Genomic DNA, 19,016 nt, shown 5'->3' with positions numbered 1-19,016 from the left:
AACCAAAATCGCACGGTGCGTTCATTAGTAGACCCCTCTCCAAACGCGGCATTGATATTGCGGGCTGTTTCTGCCGCGTTAGTTCCGCGTCGGAACTCGTATTCAAAAATCACTCGAATTTTCGCAGTATCCATCTTTCTTGTCTAAATTGAATAACAAAAACAATTGAAAGTCGATATACAAATGTTTGAAACATTAAAAAAAAAATCACAAAAACCATTTGAATAAAGTTTCATTCGAAAACCTCAAACCATGAAGATTCTATGAAAATTCAAAGAACCTATTGCAATAAAATGGCAATTTCATACTTTAACCCCTAATATATTACTTGTGACATACATTTTAATCAGCCCCAAAATATGTTACCAACACTCACAAGCTGTTAAGCTTAGCTACGCAATTTTTTGTAAAATAATATTACTGTTTATTTTAATTACTTCTATTTAAACAATGCGTAATGGTGATAAGTATAGTCAAAACGTAACACAGCGATTTCCCCAGCTGTGATTTTTGTGCGGCGTGGTCGAAAGTCGTAGTATAACTTGCTAAAATAGTATGTAATATTTTTTGTAGTCAATTATACCTAAATCTTCACCTGGAGCCATTAAAAAAAATCCTACGTCGACGTTATAGTATATATACAATTTTTGTTAGTACTGATTTCTAATTTTGGTGACGCGTCCACAACCTGCCTGAAATTTGTTTTCTTGATTGAAAAAAAATCGAACCATATTTTGAAAAAATACTTGTACACCCGTATTCCCATTGAATATTACTATCCATAATTAAATAAATGATTAATTAAACGGTCTAATATAAAGTAATATCGTACCAAGAACAATCGTCCGCGGGAAGAGCCTAATTTTGGTGAACAATTTTAAATTCTCACTAACAAACACTGTAAGCTTTCCGAACTTTCTGATCATTACCTCCCGCCCCTCCAGAGTCGCGCTAATGCGCAGTGTGATCGGTTGTGCGGAGATCGTGCTGCTTTTCCCGCCAAAAAGATAAGTACTAATACTTGGTGACATGGGGGCCAAAACTGAACCATTTTTGTGATCATTTACCGGTTATATAATAAGGTTTCAAATGATGCTGTGTGCATTTTGAATGTTGATTTTGGATACCTTTGATATGCTATAGTTAATGTTGCCTTAACTTAAATAGTGTTTTTTAAAATAACTTGTTGCTAATTTTCCAGTTTTCGTGACACAATTTTGGTGACTTATCTGTGATCACCAAAATTGTATCTTATCAACAAAATTAGAAAGTAAGTACTTTTTTCTGTCATAATAACACTGTTGTTGGCTACAAATCAATAATGTTGGAAAACAAATTAAAGTACATTTAATTAAAAATTTTCTGTATCGGTAAAAATAGTTTCAAAAAATTTATAATCATGCATAATAATGACTCTTTTTTATACAAAATGTAAGTGCGCATTTGACCTTCGTCTCACCTGGTGGACAGTGACGATGAGGTCGACGATGGAGCATGCACACCAAATATTGCTTATTCACTCTCGCCTTGTAAAACCCCAAGTTATAGCACTGCAGGCAGGGAATTCCACTCCATAGCCGTTTGCCATATAAATCTGGAAGTGCGAATCTTTGGTATATCCACAACATAGGTGTGGAACCCAAGCCTACGTCTAGTCCCCCGGTGAAGGGGAAGACGAAATTAGATCGTGTAATTCCATCGCATAGTCTCCGTGGTACATCCTGTAAAATATCGATAAGCAGGCCAGTTTACGGCGATGGTCAAGGCTCTGCAGCTTCGCATCTACAAATTTCGTGTTACCTGTAAGCCTCTTGACACGTTTGTCGATTTTGATTGCTTTTTTTATTTTTTTTATATATAAGTATAATAGACACACGCTTGGCCACAATCAAAGTATAAAGTTAATACCAGTTGGTATGCAGCAGAGCCATCCCATAGGTGGCAGCAGTACTCCATACACGAACGGACTTGTGCTTTGTACACTTGAAGCAACTGTCCCGGTGCGAAGTAACGCCTCACTCTGGAAAGGATGCCAATCTTCCTTGATGCATTTTTGGCCATGAATTCTATGTATCTGCCGAAGTTCAAATTGGAGGACAGGTCCATCCTAAGTAGCTAGAGACAGTCGGCTATGATTATATATAATAATATATCACGAAACGTCGGAGTCAGGTCGAAGGAACTCCGTTTTGTGGAGAATAGGTGTCTAGCCTGTGTTTTGGTTGCGTTTTGACAAGATTGGCATCGCCCCGATCTGAGACCGCCTTAAGTGTCAAATCCAAACTAACTAAGCATGGAGTCTCGACAAGACTGGATGTTCTCTCCACTGATCCTTGCAGTGGTCAATACCTACCCCTCTGAACTCTGAAGAGTAGCCAGACTACTCGAATCGAACGTTTCCTCAAGAAATCCGAGATCCAATTGCAAAGGTCAGTGGGAGGCCCATAAGTGTGAAACTTATTTAAAAGGCTTGCGCGCCAGACGCTGTCAAAGGCTTTAGAAATGTCCAAAGACACTGCAAGTGCTTCACCTTGCTTCTCTGTAGCCTCGCTCCATATGTGACAGGAACACACAAGAAGCCCCAATAGATCACCCTCGCCAGAATCCGTTTTGGCAGTCACTAAGGAGGTCGTTGTCTTCAAGGCGAGACGATAGGCGACGGTTGTTGAGTAACAAGTTCCATAGTCTTGCAAAGAATGGAAGTGACTGAGATAGGTCTATAGTCGACAGGGTTAGCTCTGCTTTCTTTTTTCGGCACAATTTTGCAAATATAATTTCACATTTTATAGAAATAATCTGAGCGATGCAGAGGGTTCAGAAAATCCAACAATGTAATAAAAATAAAATGGCGGTTACATCACTTTACCGTTTTATTCGACTGGGGTAGCGATATTAAATTAAAGCCATGCATTCGTACAAAATAAGAGAAGTGGGGGGAAAAAAAAGGTATAAATACCCGTTTTGCCCTGCACCTCCCGATCTCAGCCCACGCCGAGAATTATTTACAAAATTCTATATTTTGTTATTAACTAACACAGCACTCTTATCAGATAGCATACTGACCAAACGTTATCATGGCAATGGTATGCGTTAATGTACAGTCAACTTTATACAAAAAAATTACTTTATTTTTTTAGCGCAGAATCTTATAGAGGCTCCTGTGTACTCGGCTAACTCCTGCTGCTCCCCGTGGCATACTAATTTGCCTAGGGAGGGACTACACTAACGCTACTTGTAATCATGGTTTTGTTCTTGCTTTTATACAAAGATATTAAAATACCCTTTTTTGCCTACCATTAGGGCATACAAACCAGTTAATAGGTTAACCGAAAAATCCGAGTAACTGTCCATTTTGGAACCCTGTTTTCAACTAAGGAAAACCCGGGTTTTTCGGTATTTTTAGTTTTGTCTTCAAAGTATTAAAACGTAAATATTCGCAGCATAATAACATTGTATTGTAATTAATATTGATAAATAAACCCTAATTAAATGCTAGGATCTCGGGTGCATAACTACAATACAGCGACAGCGTCCGCGAGACGGATGGTGAATTTCAAAAGTGGTTATTTGAAGATGTGGTCATTTCTTATTGTGGTCCTAAACCGCCGAAAAGTTTTTTTCCACCCTAACGTTTATTACACACCCGTCCCTATGTACTGTTTTTGTTCTTGTGTATCAACAATCGCCTTTCCATTTAATTGTCGAATGACTAACGGATGTTTAGTCTACAGATAGGATATCAAGGTTTTGATAAACAGATAGCCAAACGTATGCCGGGCGTCATTTCTTAATAGATTTAGTGCCACCATGAAGAACTCTAGGAGTGTTTTCGTTTTTTTATTGTGTGTTGTGAACTGGGGTGAGTTGTTTATATTTTACACTAGCTGATGCCCACGACTCCGTCTGCGTTTACATAATTCTTTAAAGGTATAAGAATTACTTGTGACCTCACCAATCCAAATTAGGTCAGCGTAGTGAATGTTTACTTTGACAATAAGCACTAGTATCTAATCACGATTAAGAAACAGCTGTTCTATAGAAAATTATTACTTTTACTGCGACCAAAAGGTATGACCATATCATCAACTCATTTATACGTCACACACGAGTCTCGTGTCATGCTCTGTAGCTACACCCCGCCAAATGTAGCAGAATTAACTTACATTTCCCCTATTTTTTACACAGCGTTTGTATATTGGCTAAATTCAGAAAAATAGCTAAAAATTGCATCCAGTTACAAAAAATTCTCCGTCCATAGCAACGCCACCATAAATATTTTTTTTTTCTTTTAAACTAACAGTAGTACACACAAAAAAAGCATGTACTTCAAGTACGTCAGCCATACGTTACAGCCCCATATCTACATCCGTTTTGATTATAGTGACCCTCTCTATCTACCCTTACGAGATACGAGAAGGGCACTAAGTATAACTTGTGCGCGCACAAGAACCTTACAAGTTCAGATTCTGACCCCAGATCAGCCAATGTACAGGGTTGTAACAAACCTCTGTCACTGACTTCATCCGGTTCTCGAGAGGCCTCTCGAGAACCGGATGAAGTCGTGCTAGACCTAGGCCTAGGGCTAGTGCCTCGGGTGAGCCGCCGAGTGCACGTACAGTACCCTACCTATTTTCTAGATAGGTACCGGAGCTGTAGGCACGCTCACTTCCCGTTGCACATTGCACAACTAGCAGTTGCCACCGTTAAGCCGTCAACTCTCGATGACTTCCCGACGCCGAAAAACGTCGTCGACGTCTTTCCAGTTTCCAATAACCTAAGCGGCTGAAGGGACCGGAGAATATCTAGCTTATCCTCATACTAGCTCTCCGGGCTAGTGCTGGAGATGCCAGTTGCAGTGTCCTGCGACAATGTCCGAATATAACTTCCAACTTAAAGGACAACTCACGGGCCCCGCTCGTCTCCTCGCTTCAGGCCCTCAACTAGACCGCTACTAAGATGCGCTAGGTGCGCACGAGACAGACGCCCCTGCCGCATGTAACCGGGGCAGACAATCATGTCCGTCGAGCGTCAGTGAGTCCATACCCACGTCCGGGTCCACCAGAAACGCCCGTGAAGGCGTATCACTGGCGGAAGGCTTGGCCCGGATGCCCGCTGTACCTCTAGTCTTGCCGTCGAGCTCGTAGTCTCTCCGGAAAACCCTATCTTTCGGGTCAGTGGATACCTGTACCCTGTGGTACCTTAAAGTCCCATATCATTCTACATAAGTTTTGTTTATAGTACCCCTCCATATCAACCTCTTGGTTATGCGGGAAGGGCACTATGACCAGTGCGAGCGAGCTCGTACAGGGACCATCTAAGTCAGGTCCTAACCCCGGATCAGCACGTTTGCACGTACTTCATCCGGTTCTCTGTAAGGCTAGTGCCTTACAGTAGGTAATTACAGTGGGACGTACCTTACAGTGGGTAATATCATAATAAAAAATAGAGTGGCGTGGCATTAGTGCATGACGCCGGTGAGGGTATAGAGTGCTGACCATAGACCGCCACGCCGGCCTAATGCGGGTTGGGGACTTTATACGTTTTCCGAGGGTTGTGAACCTTCAACAGGCAGGTTTCATCATGTTTTCCTTCACCGAAAACCTCATGGTAAATTTCCAATTAAATTTCGCACATAAATTCCGAGAAACTCAAAGGTACGAGGCCGGATTCGAACCCACAACCACTGCTTGAGAGGCGGTAGATCAAATCATTAGGCTACCATGGCTTCCAAATTGCATTAGACAATCATTAGGCTACCAAAAAGATATGTACCTATGTAATGTTTTTTTTTATCTAAGTGTCCTGCAATTTCGGAGCCGAAGTACAACAGATTGGCCTCTCTAACACATCTACTGTCGAAACCTCCAGCCGCATCATCGGGGGTACCGAGACCACAATTGAAACATACCCATTTGCAGTGCAGGTTCGTTGTAACCAAGTTATTTTAAATTTATTTTATACCTCTCAGACTTGTAGGTACACATTTTTTTAAATTAAAACTTATTTTAAAAAGGTAATGAACCGTTTAATTTAAAAAATTCGTTCACGTTCTAGTGATAAATGACCAAGTGGTGCACAAGACCTGGTGCACACTGACGGCAATTATGCCGCAGTATCCCTAGGTACAACGGACATCCTTAAATTGGTGAAATTACAGGCTTGGCAACTTGTCTCAGATCTTTGCGATTTGAAGCTCCGAGTGGCACAGGAACTGTTATGGACAGGCGTGTAGCTTACCATCAGGCGCACGACTTGTTCGTCGCGTCACTTGATATTATTAAAAAAAGCATCCCGGGGGATTGCGGCGGAAAGGAATGAAACGGCAGCGTCAGTTCCAATTCACTGGGCACACGGTAGCTGGAATACTCGAGCATACGCGAGCTTTCTCGCGACGGCGCCTTGAGGCTGTAGTTTGACGTAGCACTGCGCCTGCCTTCGCCCCAATTCCCGCGTATTCGCCAGGCGACGCCGACGGCAGTTCTCGCAAATGCGCGAGCATTCTCGAGCATGCGCGAAAGTTACCTATCAGTAGTCCGAAATGACACCGAAATGATTTTTTTGAAACCTTTTTTTGGTAATCCGGGGGAATCTGCTTACAGATACCTCGGCCCCGCGGGGGCAGAGCCGGAGTTTTGTGGGACTGGACTGGACCCTGAAGGGGAGCAGCCCGACCGCACTAAGCCCCCGGAGTGTGTCTCCTCTCCGCTGTAGGCGCCCCCACCAGCGGCTGGCCGCGTCCTGCGCCCCTCCTCCAGAAGCTTAGACACATCGGTCCCCCGACTCAACTTAACCTAACCTTTTTTTTATTACCGTGAGGAAAATGCGTTACGCATTCCCCGCCTCTGGGAGACGGCGGGGATATGTGGGACTCTCTCCTGGGGACTATGTCGGTCCCCAAGAGCATACCCACTAAAAACCTCACGATGTTCCTGCGCACACCTGGCGCCGGAGCTGCGGGGTCCCTTTCAGATGCTACCGCGACTCTGGTGGTGCCGGTCCACCTTTGGGCGGACCCCTACACCATCCCCCCCTTAGTCATGGGGGGCGACCATCGCATGCCATGACCACTCGCTTCCCAGCATGGTTCTAACTATGCTGGGAAGCGCACTAGCTCCTTTAGTGTGGGGCGCTCTCCACGTGCCCTGGCTTCCTCACGGCACCTATAGGTCTGCTCAAGGACGGACGCCTCGAGCTCCCAGGGTGCGGATCCAGGTAGGGCGCATGCCGCCGCTCCGGAAACCGTCCGGTATGCCCTAATCGCCCTCACCGCCATTAGCTTCTGCGGCTTGCGCATAAGCGGCCGCAGTCTGGTGGTGAGGGTCTCCTCCCAGATGGGCGCCCCGTAGAGGGTCATCCAGAGGACGACATGGAGCTGGGTCCCCCCACGTTTGTATAAAACATTATATTATAAACATTATTTTTATGCACATCGTGTACACGACGGGTCAATATATAATAAGGGTCCTAAAAGTATTAGGGACGAGATTAACAATAACACGTGCAATAAAAAACTTACTAACTACTTGGTACAAAAATGTTTTTACGCCTTGCAAGAGTTTTTTGAGAGCAAAGACATATTACGAATATATGTATTATAAACGCTAGAAACCTTTGAGATAATTATGTGTCCAATATTAATTACATTTCTTTAATTGTCATTACTCTCCTAAATTTATTATTACAACTTAAATTTATTATTATTTTCTTGTATGATTTTAATTTAAAACAAATTTATATAATGTAAAATTTTATTTTTATAGATTTAACCAAACAATTAAGAACCATGTGAATTACATTAAATTGAATATAAATTTTATAATTTTTGTACAAGCAAGATAAATTGCGGTGCCCTGCAGGGTTACATGCCTGGACTCTACTTAATTTAAGAAGTTTTGCAAGATGCAATGATTAAATGATTATCATGATAATGCTCGGCATTTCTCTACGTGATCAAATTAGAAATTAGGAGATCCAAACAAGAACGAAAGTCACCGACATAGCTCGAAGGATTAGCAAGTTGAAGTGGCAGTGGGCAGGGCACATTCCTTGTAGAACTGATGGCCGTTGGGGCAGAAAGGTTCTCGAATGGAGGCCACGAACCGGAAGGCGTTCAGTGGGACGGTCCCCTACTAGATGGACGGATAACCTGGTAAGGGTAATCGATGGATGCACGTCGCGTCCGATCGGCTGGTCTGGAAATCTTTAGGGGAGGCCTATGTTCAGCAGTGGACGTCTTCACGAAGGAAGGATATACATGTACCATTTCCTCGGGACTCAGTCGACGCCGATACAGGAACGACTGAAAATCAGCGTCTGTTTCGACCGAGATATACATATTGCTGAGTCGTATCCTTTTCCTCGCTTGAGCCACTACGCACACTTAATAAGTCACTTGTTGTTTTCTTTTTAGTTGTAATTTAAGGTATAAGTGTGTGTAGTGTTTCAATTCAGTGAATAAACTTCTTTCTTTCTTTCTTTCTTCCGGCTGATATAATGATGATGATAATTATGATAGTCGCACGAGCCCCTGTTCTCGCGATCCTGGGTGCGGCCGCGGAGCCAGTTTGCGATAAGGCGACGCGGTTATCAATTAGGACATAAAATATGTTATACCGTGCGTTCGTACGAACTAAGTTCGCACGAATAGATGTCAAACATTATAGTCCCGCGATTGCATCGCGCGAACGGCGGCGGCGATTAGAAAACATATTCGAGATCTGTATGTTTGATGAACGAAATTGCGATGGACGCGTAATCTGCGTTCGATTAGGATGACGCCATAACATTTTCGATCATTCGCCACCCTTAGGTATGCCGAAGAACGCGTCACGTACCATCAATGTAGCGTACTTTCGATGTAGCGTACCTTCACACGTCGAAATGTTGTGTCCTGTCGATATGGCGTACCGTCGATTTAACAAACCTCGCTGTAACGACCAATCAATGTAACGTTTTCGATACAAAGATCATCGACTTTCGATATTGTGAATCAGACCAGCAGCTTGATTTTAATTGCCTCTTCCGATTGGAAACTGCGTCTTTTCCGAGTTGAGGCGCATAATTGCTATTCACATTGCATTGGCCGATCGGAGACTTTTGACATTTCAAACGGATCGGAACAATAATTGATTTAACTCACAAATTAGAAAGATATATAGGAAATGAAACTATTTTTCCGGATTTAAATCGCGTATATTTGTTTTTTCAAACAAACCCACGTTTCGGGCCCTTTACAGGTCCCATGGTCACGGCTGACTGAGGTGGTACAGTCTTCAACCAGTTATGTCTAATATTGATGCAAACCACCCTATTTTTTCACTATAGTTACAATAGTTATTAATTAAATGTTTAATTTTACAAAGAAAACATTCCAATTTACGCTATATTAAGTTTTACAAATTATTTTATCGAATGAATTTTTATTAAGTTCAATTTATTATTAATTATTAATAGAAATTAGAATAAACTAAAACATATTAATTAGTACTGCAGTCTTATGTCTGTTTGGAATTTTTCATTAGAGGAAATACTGGATCCCAAACTGGTGGTACGGAGAAACCATCTTCCCTGTTGAAATTAGGATGTTTCTTAATTTCAATGGCCACTCGCAGCATCCTGGGTAGATAACGGACTTCTTTTGCAAGGACTTGGGGTTTGTCAAACTTCATTGAATGTGTAGGTTTGTCCATGACATGCTCGCAGACTGCAGACTTGTTTACGCGACCGTGTTTGACATCAGCTATATGTTCTTTGACAGATATAGTTATTTGAAAGATATGGTAGGAATCAGGTTCATCTTCTCGCTCGGAAAACCATCTGATTTCGAGATTCGGATGGTCTGCCCGAACGAATCGACTCCGTTTTAAATTAAAATCAGCCTGCAGATTTTTGAGACTTAAGACAATTAAAATGTAATGTTAGTAAAACATCATAATATTCGTTACAACCAATATCAAATTACACTTTTTTTTTTCAGATAAACCGAGGTAATTCTCTAGTATGCGGCGGATCACTTCTCACAAGACAAATTGTCCTTTCTGCAGCGCATTGCTTCTTTGATGAGTAAGTAAATTTATGAAGCTACCATACTTTTTATGATTATCTATTTTTTCTCTCTATTTCATTTTCGGTCTTTTTTTTGTAATACTAAGCAACGGGACGAACAAGTCGAGCGCCTGGTGGTAAGCGACATAGCTATCGATAACAGTTGCAGTGCCACTCAGAGCTTTAAATCACAAGAATCTGAGGGCCACTGCAGCCAACACCCTGAGACATAAGTCGGGAAGTCCCACGTGCCTGTAATTTCACCAGCACCCTTACCCTTCAAAACGGGAACGTAGTATTACTTACATTATTGCTTGACGACAGAATTATGTAAGGTGGCAGTACATCCCTGGACGAACTCTTTCACAAGGAGCTCTACTGCTATAAAAATATTAACAGCGAAAATTGTTAGTCTTCCGCTAATGTTTGTAATGATGATGTACGATGATAATGACCCGCCCATGGATTACGGCGTGCCGCAAGGGAGTGTTTTTGGCCCCACACTGTTCCTCGCCTACACAAATGATCTCGGTGATCTCCAGCTCCATAATGGAGAAATAGTAACATTTGCCGATGACACTGCACCAATATTTCATGGCGATACCAGGCAAGAGGTGTATGACTGGCTTTATCTTAGTTTATTCCTAGCTCAAAAACAACAACGCCCTAACAGTAAATGTAGGAAAAACGAAATTTATTCCTTTTTTCAATTAAAAATATTCCTTAGACCATTCATGACAATTACGCCATCACAGATCATACGTATCTCGACGACCAATCATGCTCCTGCCCCAGTGTTACGTTAGCTTCCCATATCAAATATCTTGGTGTAATGATAGATAATACTCTGTGCTTTAATTTGCACAGAGATTTACTTTCGGCAAGGACCCGGAAATTGATATTTATCTTTAAAAGCTTTCGTAACATTGCAGATAACCACGTCACCAATATGGTCTACCTGTCTTTATCCCAATCTGTTCTAACATACTGCATTCTTCATGGGGTGGCGTAAATGTCATAAATCGCTGCCGTTCTACCTTAAGATACAACATAAAAGAAACTATATTGTAGCATATTCACGCGGTGTGTTCGTATTTGCTAGTTGACAATACAACACACAATCAGCATTTGTTTACAACTTCATTAACAAAACATGACAAATGTATCAGTGGCGAGCATTGACTTACAATTATATGGACGTCGGGTCCGCGCTAAAAAGTGTCCGAACTTATAGGGCGTTAAAATCGTATACAGAGCGTCATTCACGCTTTAGTCTTCGTTTGTTCGACTGACAGCGAAGCAAGCAAAATTAGACAGTACTGCGATGACATTACAATTTAAATTCAACGTTTTAGCTTTTTCATATTCCTTTACATGTCACTACGTTTAAATAGGTTGACTTGGGACATTTTTTTCGTGGTTTTTGTATTAGACACCTCGTCCATTTATTTGTAAAACTGGAGGAAAACAAAAAACCCCTACTTTAACAAAAAATACATTTCCCGTGAAAAAGGCGAATTGGCGACACTTAAGGCCGGCTTGACTCGCGCTATTATTGGTTGAGATCCATCGGGATCTCGGGAAGCTGCAGTATTCCGTATTATCAAGGGCAGTTTATAATTGAATATGGTACGCGCGCTGTCCAATCCAATGGTTAGGTACCCTTACATATAAGGAAGTGGAAAAATCTTGAAGCTTTTAGAACGCATTAAATAACCAACACTTCTAATTTAATATTATTTATTACACACATATACACAACACGACACTCGTATACATTTATATATATACCATATTTACTACACACTAAACATTCTTTGTTTTATGTAATTATTTTGATTCGCAATAACTTCTCTATGTAAGCTCAGGGAAGTTGCGAAGCTTTTCCAACACAAGCATAAATTTACATAACGGGTAAACCTCCGCTATAGTCTGTCTTTTTGAACACGGAGTAAAAGGAAAAAGTCGTTGAAAGACCAAGTACAAAGACACGACGCAAGCACATAGAAAAATTCGAAAGGTCCGTTGGTTCGTTCCGTGGCTTAGTTGGTATAGCGTCTGGCACGGTATGCAAGAAGACGTCGGTTCTAATCCGACCGGATCGAAGGAATTTTTTCTGAATGTTTTTTCTGAGTGTTCGATCTTTGTATTAATAATCATAATATACATTTTAACAAGTATAGGCGAATATTAGTGACATAGTTCTAAATAAAGGGTCTTTCAACAAGAACTTTGTTTTCTAAAACAAAATAAAACAAAAAATTTAGATGAAGATGATTCTCTCTGTCTGTCTGATGAGTCTCTCACGCTATCGCGAGATGTTAACAACTCAATTTTGGCCTAGCATTGATGACATGGATATCACTGACATGTGGTTTCAACAAGACGGTGCCACATGTCACACAGCCAATGAGACGATCAATTTATTGCAAACCAAATTTGCTGATCGCGTAATTTCCCGAAATTCAGCTGTTAAATGGCCAGCCAGATCGTGTGATTTAACACCACTGGATTATTTTTTGTGGGGCTATCTTAAGGACAGAGTCTATACGGAGCCAATCGAATCGACTACAGCCTTAAAACTCAAAATCCGTGATGTGATAGCCGAAATAGACCCGACATTTTGCCAAAAAGTGATTAAAAATTTTGATGAAAGAATCGACTTCTGTCAGCGTGGTCGTGGTGGACATTTGCCAGATATCATTTTTCATTCATAATTGCCGAACTTTTCTCTTTGTAATAAAATAAAAATTTGAATCATCTTCATCTAAATTTTTTGTTTTATTTTGTTTTAGAAAACAAAGTTCTTGTTGAAAGACCCGATACAATGTATATTTATGCATGAACTTACGAAGACTGATCATTCAAATGAACCTGTGCTCAGTAATTGAACGAATAATGGGCCGAGAATGATTGAAATGAAGCAAGTTCCGCTATTTATTCCATAAGCTTGACCTATATTCAATCGATAGTCGATAGAATATTTATCGACTGCTTTGCTCATTATATGATAAGTATCAAATTTGAGAAATAAATACATTTTTATTTTTATAAGTGTAGGCATTGATCCACCAAACAGGCGGAAGTTACCCTTGATCTTATTATAAAATGTTCAATGTCTTGTTTCAGAGACGGTGTATTAATTGATATCTTCCATTTTAGAGTGCGTGCTGGAACCACGAACAACAATTCAGGTATAATAACAAAATTAGCCAGTAAATCAACTATGAATCTAAATAAATATTAGGCGACCCGCTGACAACGGCTGACAAATGTTTGAATCATTCATCGCCGTCAGCGACCATTGCTGTAGCTAGTTGCCAACATCCCGAGCTCTGAGAGGCCGTTTCCTCATGTTCCTACTGGCATAAGGACTAATATGTCCTTATGCTCCTACTGGTAGGATCAAAAGGATATATATATAATTGATATTGTAGTACTCGTATGTATGTTATCGATTCTCTAAACTTATCAGCGTCTTCAGTGAAAGCTATTAACGTATTTCCATATATTTTATAAACAATGAAACAAAAGTAATTTTATTTGTCATTTTCACATGATTTGTCTGTGATTTTTCTGAAGACGGAATTGTATTTGATTTGTGATAAATAAATTAAAAATGTGTGATGATATGGAAAACCCTACACTCATAAAAAGGAAAGGTGGAACAATATTGTTACACTCAGGCATTGACTTACAAATAAATGGACGACGGGTCTAATACAAAAACCACGAAAAAAATGTCCCAAGTCAACCTATTTAAACGTAGTGACATGTAAAGGAATATGAAAAAGCTAAAACGTTGAATTTAAATTGTAATATCATCGCAGTACTGTCTAATTTTGCTTGCTTCGCTGTCAATCGAACAAACGAAGACTAAAGCGTGAATGACGCTCTGTATACGATTTTAACGCCCTATAAGTTCGGACACATTTTAGCGCGGACCCGAAGTCCATATAATTGTAAGTCAATGCACTCAGGTTATCAGTATCAGTAGAGCTCCTTGTGAAAGAGTACGTCCAGGGAAGTACTGCCACCTTACCTATTTCTACCGCCAAGCAGTAATGTCAGCATTACTGTATTCCGGTTTTGAAGGGTAAGGGTGCTGGTGAAATTACAGGCACATGGGACTTGTCAACTTATGTCTCAGGGTGACGGGCGCAGTTGTAGTGCCCCTCAGATCTTTGCAATTTAAAGCTCTGGGTGGCACTGTAAGTGTTATGGACAAGCATGTAGCTTACCGTCAGGCGCACGACTTGTTCGTCCCGTCACTTGATGTCATAAAAAAAAGTTCTTTAATAAAAAAAAATAAGTTTAGAGGTAGAATATTTTCTTAGAATTTGAAAATCTTACATTACCTCGGAAGTGTCCGAGGTACCCAATTTCCAACAAAAAAAGATCATCGAAATTGGTTTCTAAATAATACTAATAATATAATAATAATAACACACACACTCAACATAGCCCCGCACTAGGGAAACCCTGTGTCGCGGGTGCCATGGACACGCGTATAGACAACCACAAATTACACCCAAACTCACGAGAGACACAAATATTTCTATATAGGTCATACAAATATTTCTCCCGGCCCGGGAATCGAACCTGGGACTTCTGCGTGGCAGTCCGGCATGGTAACCGTTCGGCCACAGAGGCAGTTATAATAAATAAATGTCGGCCATACACACAAAAAATAGTAGAATTGAGAACCTCTCCTTTTTCAAGTCGGTTAATAAATGGCTTCTTCGGTATAGAATCGACATTAATCTCGAAATTTAGTTAATTAATTATTCCTTTCCAGGTGGCACGGTGGTCAGAATATCGCGTTTAATAATTCACGAGAAATACAACATACCTCTAAGAGATAATGACATCGCTCTTTTGCAAATGCGCTTCCCGTTAACTCTGAGCGACAGCATCGGTTTAGTTGAGATACCCAAACAGGTAAGTCAATATTGCACAATATGTAGACAGGACCCCTGGGTTCTCCCTTTGACCTACCAATAAATGGACGGTTCTCCGGTAAAAACGGGTGTTCCACAGGGCTCAATACTTGGACCTTTCTTATCTCATTTATAGTAATGATCTACCGTTCTTTGTTAAGAAACACCACGAGACGATAACCAGTTCGATATTACTAATTAATAATTATAATTACAATTAAATAGGTATTTTTATAGGTAGTAATATAACAAAACAATTAATTACACAGTGTAACCCTCGCGTGTTTATGCGATCAAAGCAAGTGGCAAGGTTTTTTGTTTTGATCGTTTTAAAAACACCACGAGGCTGTAACTAGTCGTAGTATAATAATTAAACAACATAATTACATAATATTCTACTATTCCATCCATATCTTAGGTATTACATTATAAAATATGTACTTATCTAAGTATTTATATAATTTATAACAATTTAATATTATTATATTATTTTTATATTATATTTTATTTTCCTTGTTTTGTTGTGCACATATGCCCGTTCTTTTAGTTATAGTGTCCTGTATTTAGGTCTGCAGGAAGAAATTTCTATTAGAAATAAGCAGAACCTTTTGTATTTAATTTCTATTGTATTTTTTGTTGCTTGTTGTATTTTTCCTGTACAATAAACTATTAAATAAATAAATAAATTATTTAATTATACAAGAGCTTAATAAAACAAGCAATCAACAATAATTCTATTATTTAAAAAGTCGTAGGCGCTATCCTATATAATAATAATTTACGGGATATGTTTCAGCCGCGTATTTAACATCACTGAATCTTCACTATCCACAATCATAGATTGAGCTCGCGCGGGCTATTTGTTAGCAAAAGCTATTCTTAGGGAATTCCCCTAACCAAGGGCCAAGGGCGCAGTATAAAAGGCGTGGGTAGCCGGCGTGCAGAATCCTTACGGGTTATGAGCCTTCAGCTCGCCCTCTTATCCGGTGGCGCAGTCAAGGCCATCAGCGGCCAACTGCAAAACGTCCTTTACAAAAAACAATGCAGAATCACTTCTTAGTGCTTGTTGCGCGACAGAGGTTTCCTTCCACTGGCGTAGTAGTGCTTTTTATTCATTTATATTGATTGTTATTGTTCTCATTGTGATTATAGTAAATTGTGATTGGAATTGACAAAAAGTAATAAATCTCCAAAAGCTATTTCTGAGTTTAGTTAATATATTAAAGGCATTTTTTTTGGAAATCGACCGATTGTGCTTGGAGTCGACTTAGGCGATTGATTATTAACTAAAAGTCGCGCGTCCCTACCGCGCGTCGTGTGGATAGGCTCTTAGCGTCGTATTCCAGAACTCTGCTCAATGCTCAAGTCAGGATTTGAGTATGGTTTAAAGCACTCGAAATCATACTCAAGTCCCTGCCATTAGGGTCGTATTTCCAGTGCTTGTGTTTCCAGTGCAATCCTGGAGCATTGAATAGAGTTCTAGAATACAACTCTTAGGGTCGTATTCTAGAACTCTACTCAACGCTCAAGTCAGGATTTGAGTATGGTTTAAAGCACTCTAAATCATACTCGAGTCCCTGCCATTAGGGTCGTATTTCCAGTGCTTGTGTTTCCAGTGCAATCCTGACTTAAGCATTAAGTAGAGTTCTAGAATACGACTCTAGAGTAAGTATGGAGAACGTTCTAGCAATTAAATATAATTCATGGCAAAATAATATCTGAAATTTTCAGAACTTTGTCCTCGATGACAACACAGAATTGAAACAGATAGGCTGGGGGTCAACAATGGTAAGTTTTTAAAAAATTGGTATTTAGACGTGTTTAGTTTACTTGTATACAGGTGTTATTTAATGCATGGATAAGCCTGAAATGGCTTACAGTATAGCTTATGATTGTTAAAAAAAAACTAGTATATTAAACGTAGTACCTAAGATATTGTTGTTTTTCTTTAAAATTAATTTTTTACGTTTTTGTACACCACAATCAGCAAAATTGGTGGCAAACAATTTGAAATTAAGTAAGTAAGTTAATTTCAAATAAAGTTTTTATTTGTCTATTATTGTTTATTATGAAACTTCAATGGTCAGGTATACAATTCCATACAAATATTAGTCCAATTTCGTTTAGTAAAATTTTCTCTTTTTACACATCAGTAGCAATAATTGTCCATTTCCATTAATTACAATAATAAATTATACTATTTTTGAAATCTAATTTAAACACACATTATTTTAAAATAGTTGTCCGCTCAGGTTATCACGTTTATGTTATATGTTATATTACGTTTTTTTTATACCCACGACTCTTAAATTTAGTCAAAAAGAAAAAGTACACTAGGGTCTTGACACGGGGTCTTCGACATCGGGTAATGTAATAAGCGTCTAAATCCGGCAATTTTAAATATTCCAGGAGGACGAGCTACGAATGTCGCCTGTTTTGATGGAGGTAACTGTGCGAAAGATAAACCACGAACTGTGTAGGCAGAGGTACCAATTACTTGCAAACGGGACGAGTCTTTTCTTAGTCACTGATAGCATGCTGTGCGCTGGTCTGCTTGGAGTAGGAGGTAAGCACTTTCCCCGGAGACGTCGAGGATTATCAACTTTTACTAAAATAGGTTCTATAAGTTTTCTGTAAGTAACATGAAATAGACAAAGTCTGAAATAATTTTTTTTTTTTTATTGATTTGATAAATGCATAGCCTCATGAGCACTTGATGGTGGGCTTGGGTGGCGATGGGAGCCTGCATCTTGTGAATGTCCGAGATATTGTAAGCAGTGGCGTTAGCGGCTCTAATTAAGCGAAATCACTTTATTTTTACTTAAAATTAGAAAATAAATTCCACTATTTGAGAAAACGATATCCTTAAGAAAGGAAATAGAAAGCTTTTTCATGTACATAGAGTTTTCGCGTTTTTATTATAGATAAAAACGCAGTTAGTAGCAGTAGAGCTCCTTGTGAAAGAGTTCGACTAGGGTAGTACTGCCACCTTACCTATTTCTGCCGCCAAGCAGTAATATGAGCATTACTACGGGTAAGGGTGCTGTTGAAATTACTTCTCAACTTATGTCTCAGGGTGGCGGGCGCAGAGGCAATGCACCTCAGGTATTTGCGATTTAAAGCCCTGAGTGGCACTGCAACTTTTATGGACAGGCGTGTCGCTTACCATCAGGCGCACGGCTTGTTCGTCCCATCACTTATTGTCATATGTGTAAAAAACCTGCATCACCAACAACCCTGCTCAGGACAGAAAATTGTATGATATACGAGTAAGAACTATAAAATCACCCGAAAGATGGTATAAGATTGTAATGAAATTTATTTTTTAAACGCCCTTCATTTATATTTTGACACAGTACCAGAAAACAAAAAGTAACCAAAATGGACACTACGCATGGAGACATTGACGGTCAGATTGACTGACTGACTTTCACGCTAAGACGGCTTTGATATTTGAATATAGTTTTCATTTATTCATTATATAATAACATCATTGTACGCATTGACTTAAAATTATATGGACGTCGGGTCCGCGCTAAAAAGTGTCCAAACTTATAGGGCGTTAAAATCGTATACAGAGCGTCATTCACGCTTTAGTTTTCGTTTGTTCGACTGACAGCGAAGCAAGCAAAATTAGACAATACTGCGATGACATTACAATTTAAATTCAACGTTTTAGCTTTTTCATATTCCTTTACATGTCACTACGTTTAAATAAGTTGACTTGGGACATTTTTTTCGTGGTTTTTGTATTAGACCCGTCGTCCATTTATTTGTAAGTCAATGATTGTACGTTACTATTTAGAATGGTCGTGAATTGTGCTGTGTACGGCTGTTTCTAGTCATCTGAACAGGATAAAGAGAGGAGTTACTTTCGTTTTCCGAAAGATGAAACGAAGATGACAAAAACTTATGTCTGAGACTCATCCAGTTATTGTTTTCTTCATTTATTGAATGCAGAGTGCCATAACTTACTTACTAGACGCCATAACTTCGTGAGCTAGTAGATAAAGGTTCGCGAATTTTCAATTT

General features: G+C 39.7%; 2 protein-coding genes across 2 annotated transcripts in view; one reads left to right on the top strand and one right to left on the bottom strand.

Moving 5' to 3' along the window:
• Nucleotides 1-3,608: 3,608 nt before the first annotated feature.
• LOC113228979 (achelase-1-like) lies at nucleotides 3,609-17,621 on the top strand. Its single transcript, XM_026462443.1, has 7 exons — nucleotides 3,609-3,859; nucleotides 5,799-5,923; nucleotides 9,977-10,062; nucleotides 13,174-13,238; nucleotides 14,843-14,985; nucleotides 16,716-16,772; nucleotides 17,394-17,621. Exons 1-7 carry the CDS (start codon nucleotides 3,808-3,810, stop codon nucleotides 17,619-17,621), a joined length of 756 nt encoding a protein of 251 aa, XP_026318228.1. The 5' UTR covers nucleotides 3,609-3,807.
• Nucleotides 17,622-17,767: 146 nt separating this feature from the next.
• The window catches only part of LOC113228959 (serine/threonine-protein kinase WNK1-like), a 130,380-nt gene continuing 129,131 nt past the window's right edge, over nucleotides 17,768-19,016 (bottom strand). The window contains exon 35 of the mRNA XM_026462403.1: nucleotides 17,768-17,776. Coding sequence (XP_026318188.1) covers nucleotides 17,768-17,776 — 9 coding nt within the window. The remainder of the gene's footprint in view (nucleotides 17,777-19,016) is intronic.

The sequence above is a fragment of the Hyposmocoma kahamanoa genome, unplaced genomic scaffold (genome assembly GCF_003589595.1).
Source record: "Hyposmocoma kahamanoa isolate Upper Pololo Valley unplaced genomic scaffold, ASM358959v1 263, whole genome shotgun sequence".
Taxonomy (NCBI): domain Eukaryota; kingdom Metazoa; phylum Arthropoda; class Insecta; order Lepidoptera; family Cosmopterigidae; genus Hyposmocoma; species Hyposmocoma kahamanoa.
Note: the sequence above shows the minus strand (reverse complement) of the source record. Positions and strands in the feature narration are given on the sequence as shown.

Excerpts from the sequence above, each read along its gene's own strand:
- LOC113228979 (XM_026462443.1), top strand. The coding sequence starts at position 3,808 with ATGAAGAACTCTAGGAGTGTTTTCGTTTTTTTATTGTGTGTTGTGAAC. Across the intron at positions 3,860-5,798 it reads ATTGTGTGTTGTGAACTGGG|TGTCCTGCAATTTCGGAGCC; the intron begins GTGAGTTGTTTA and ends TTTTTATCTAAG. Across the intron at positions 5,924-9,976 it reads CATACCCATTTGCAGTGCAG|ATAAACCGAGGTAATTCTCT; the intron begins GTTCGTTGTAAC and ends TTTTTTTTTCAG.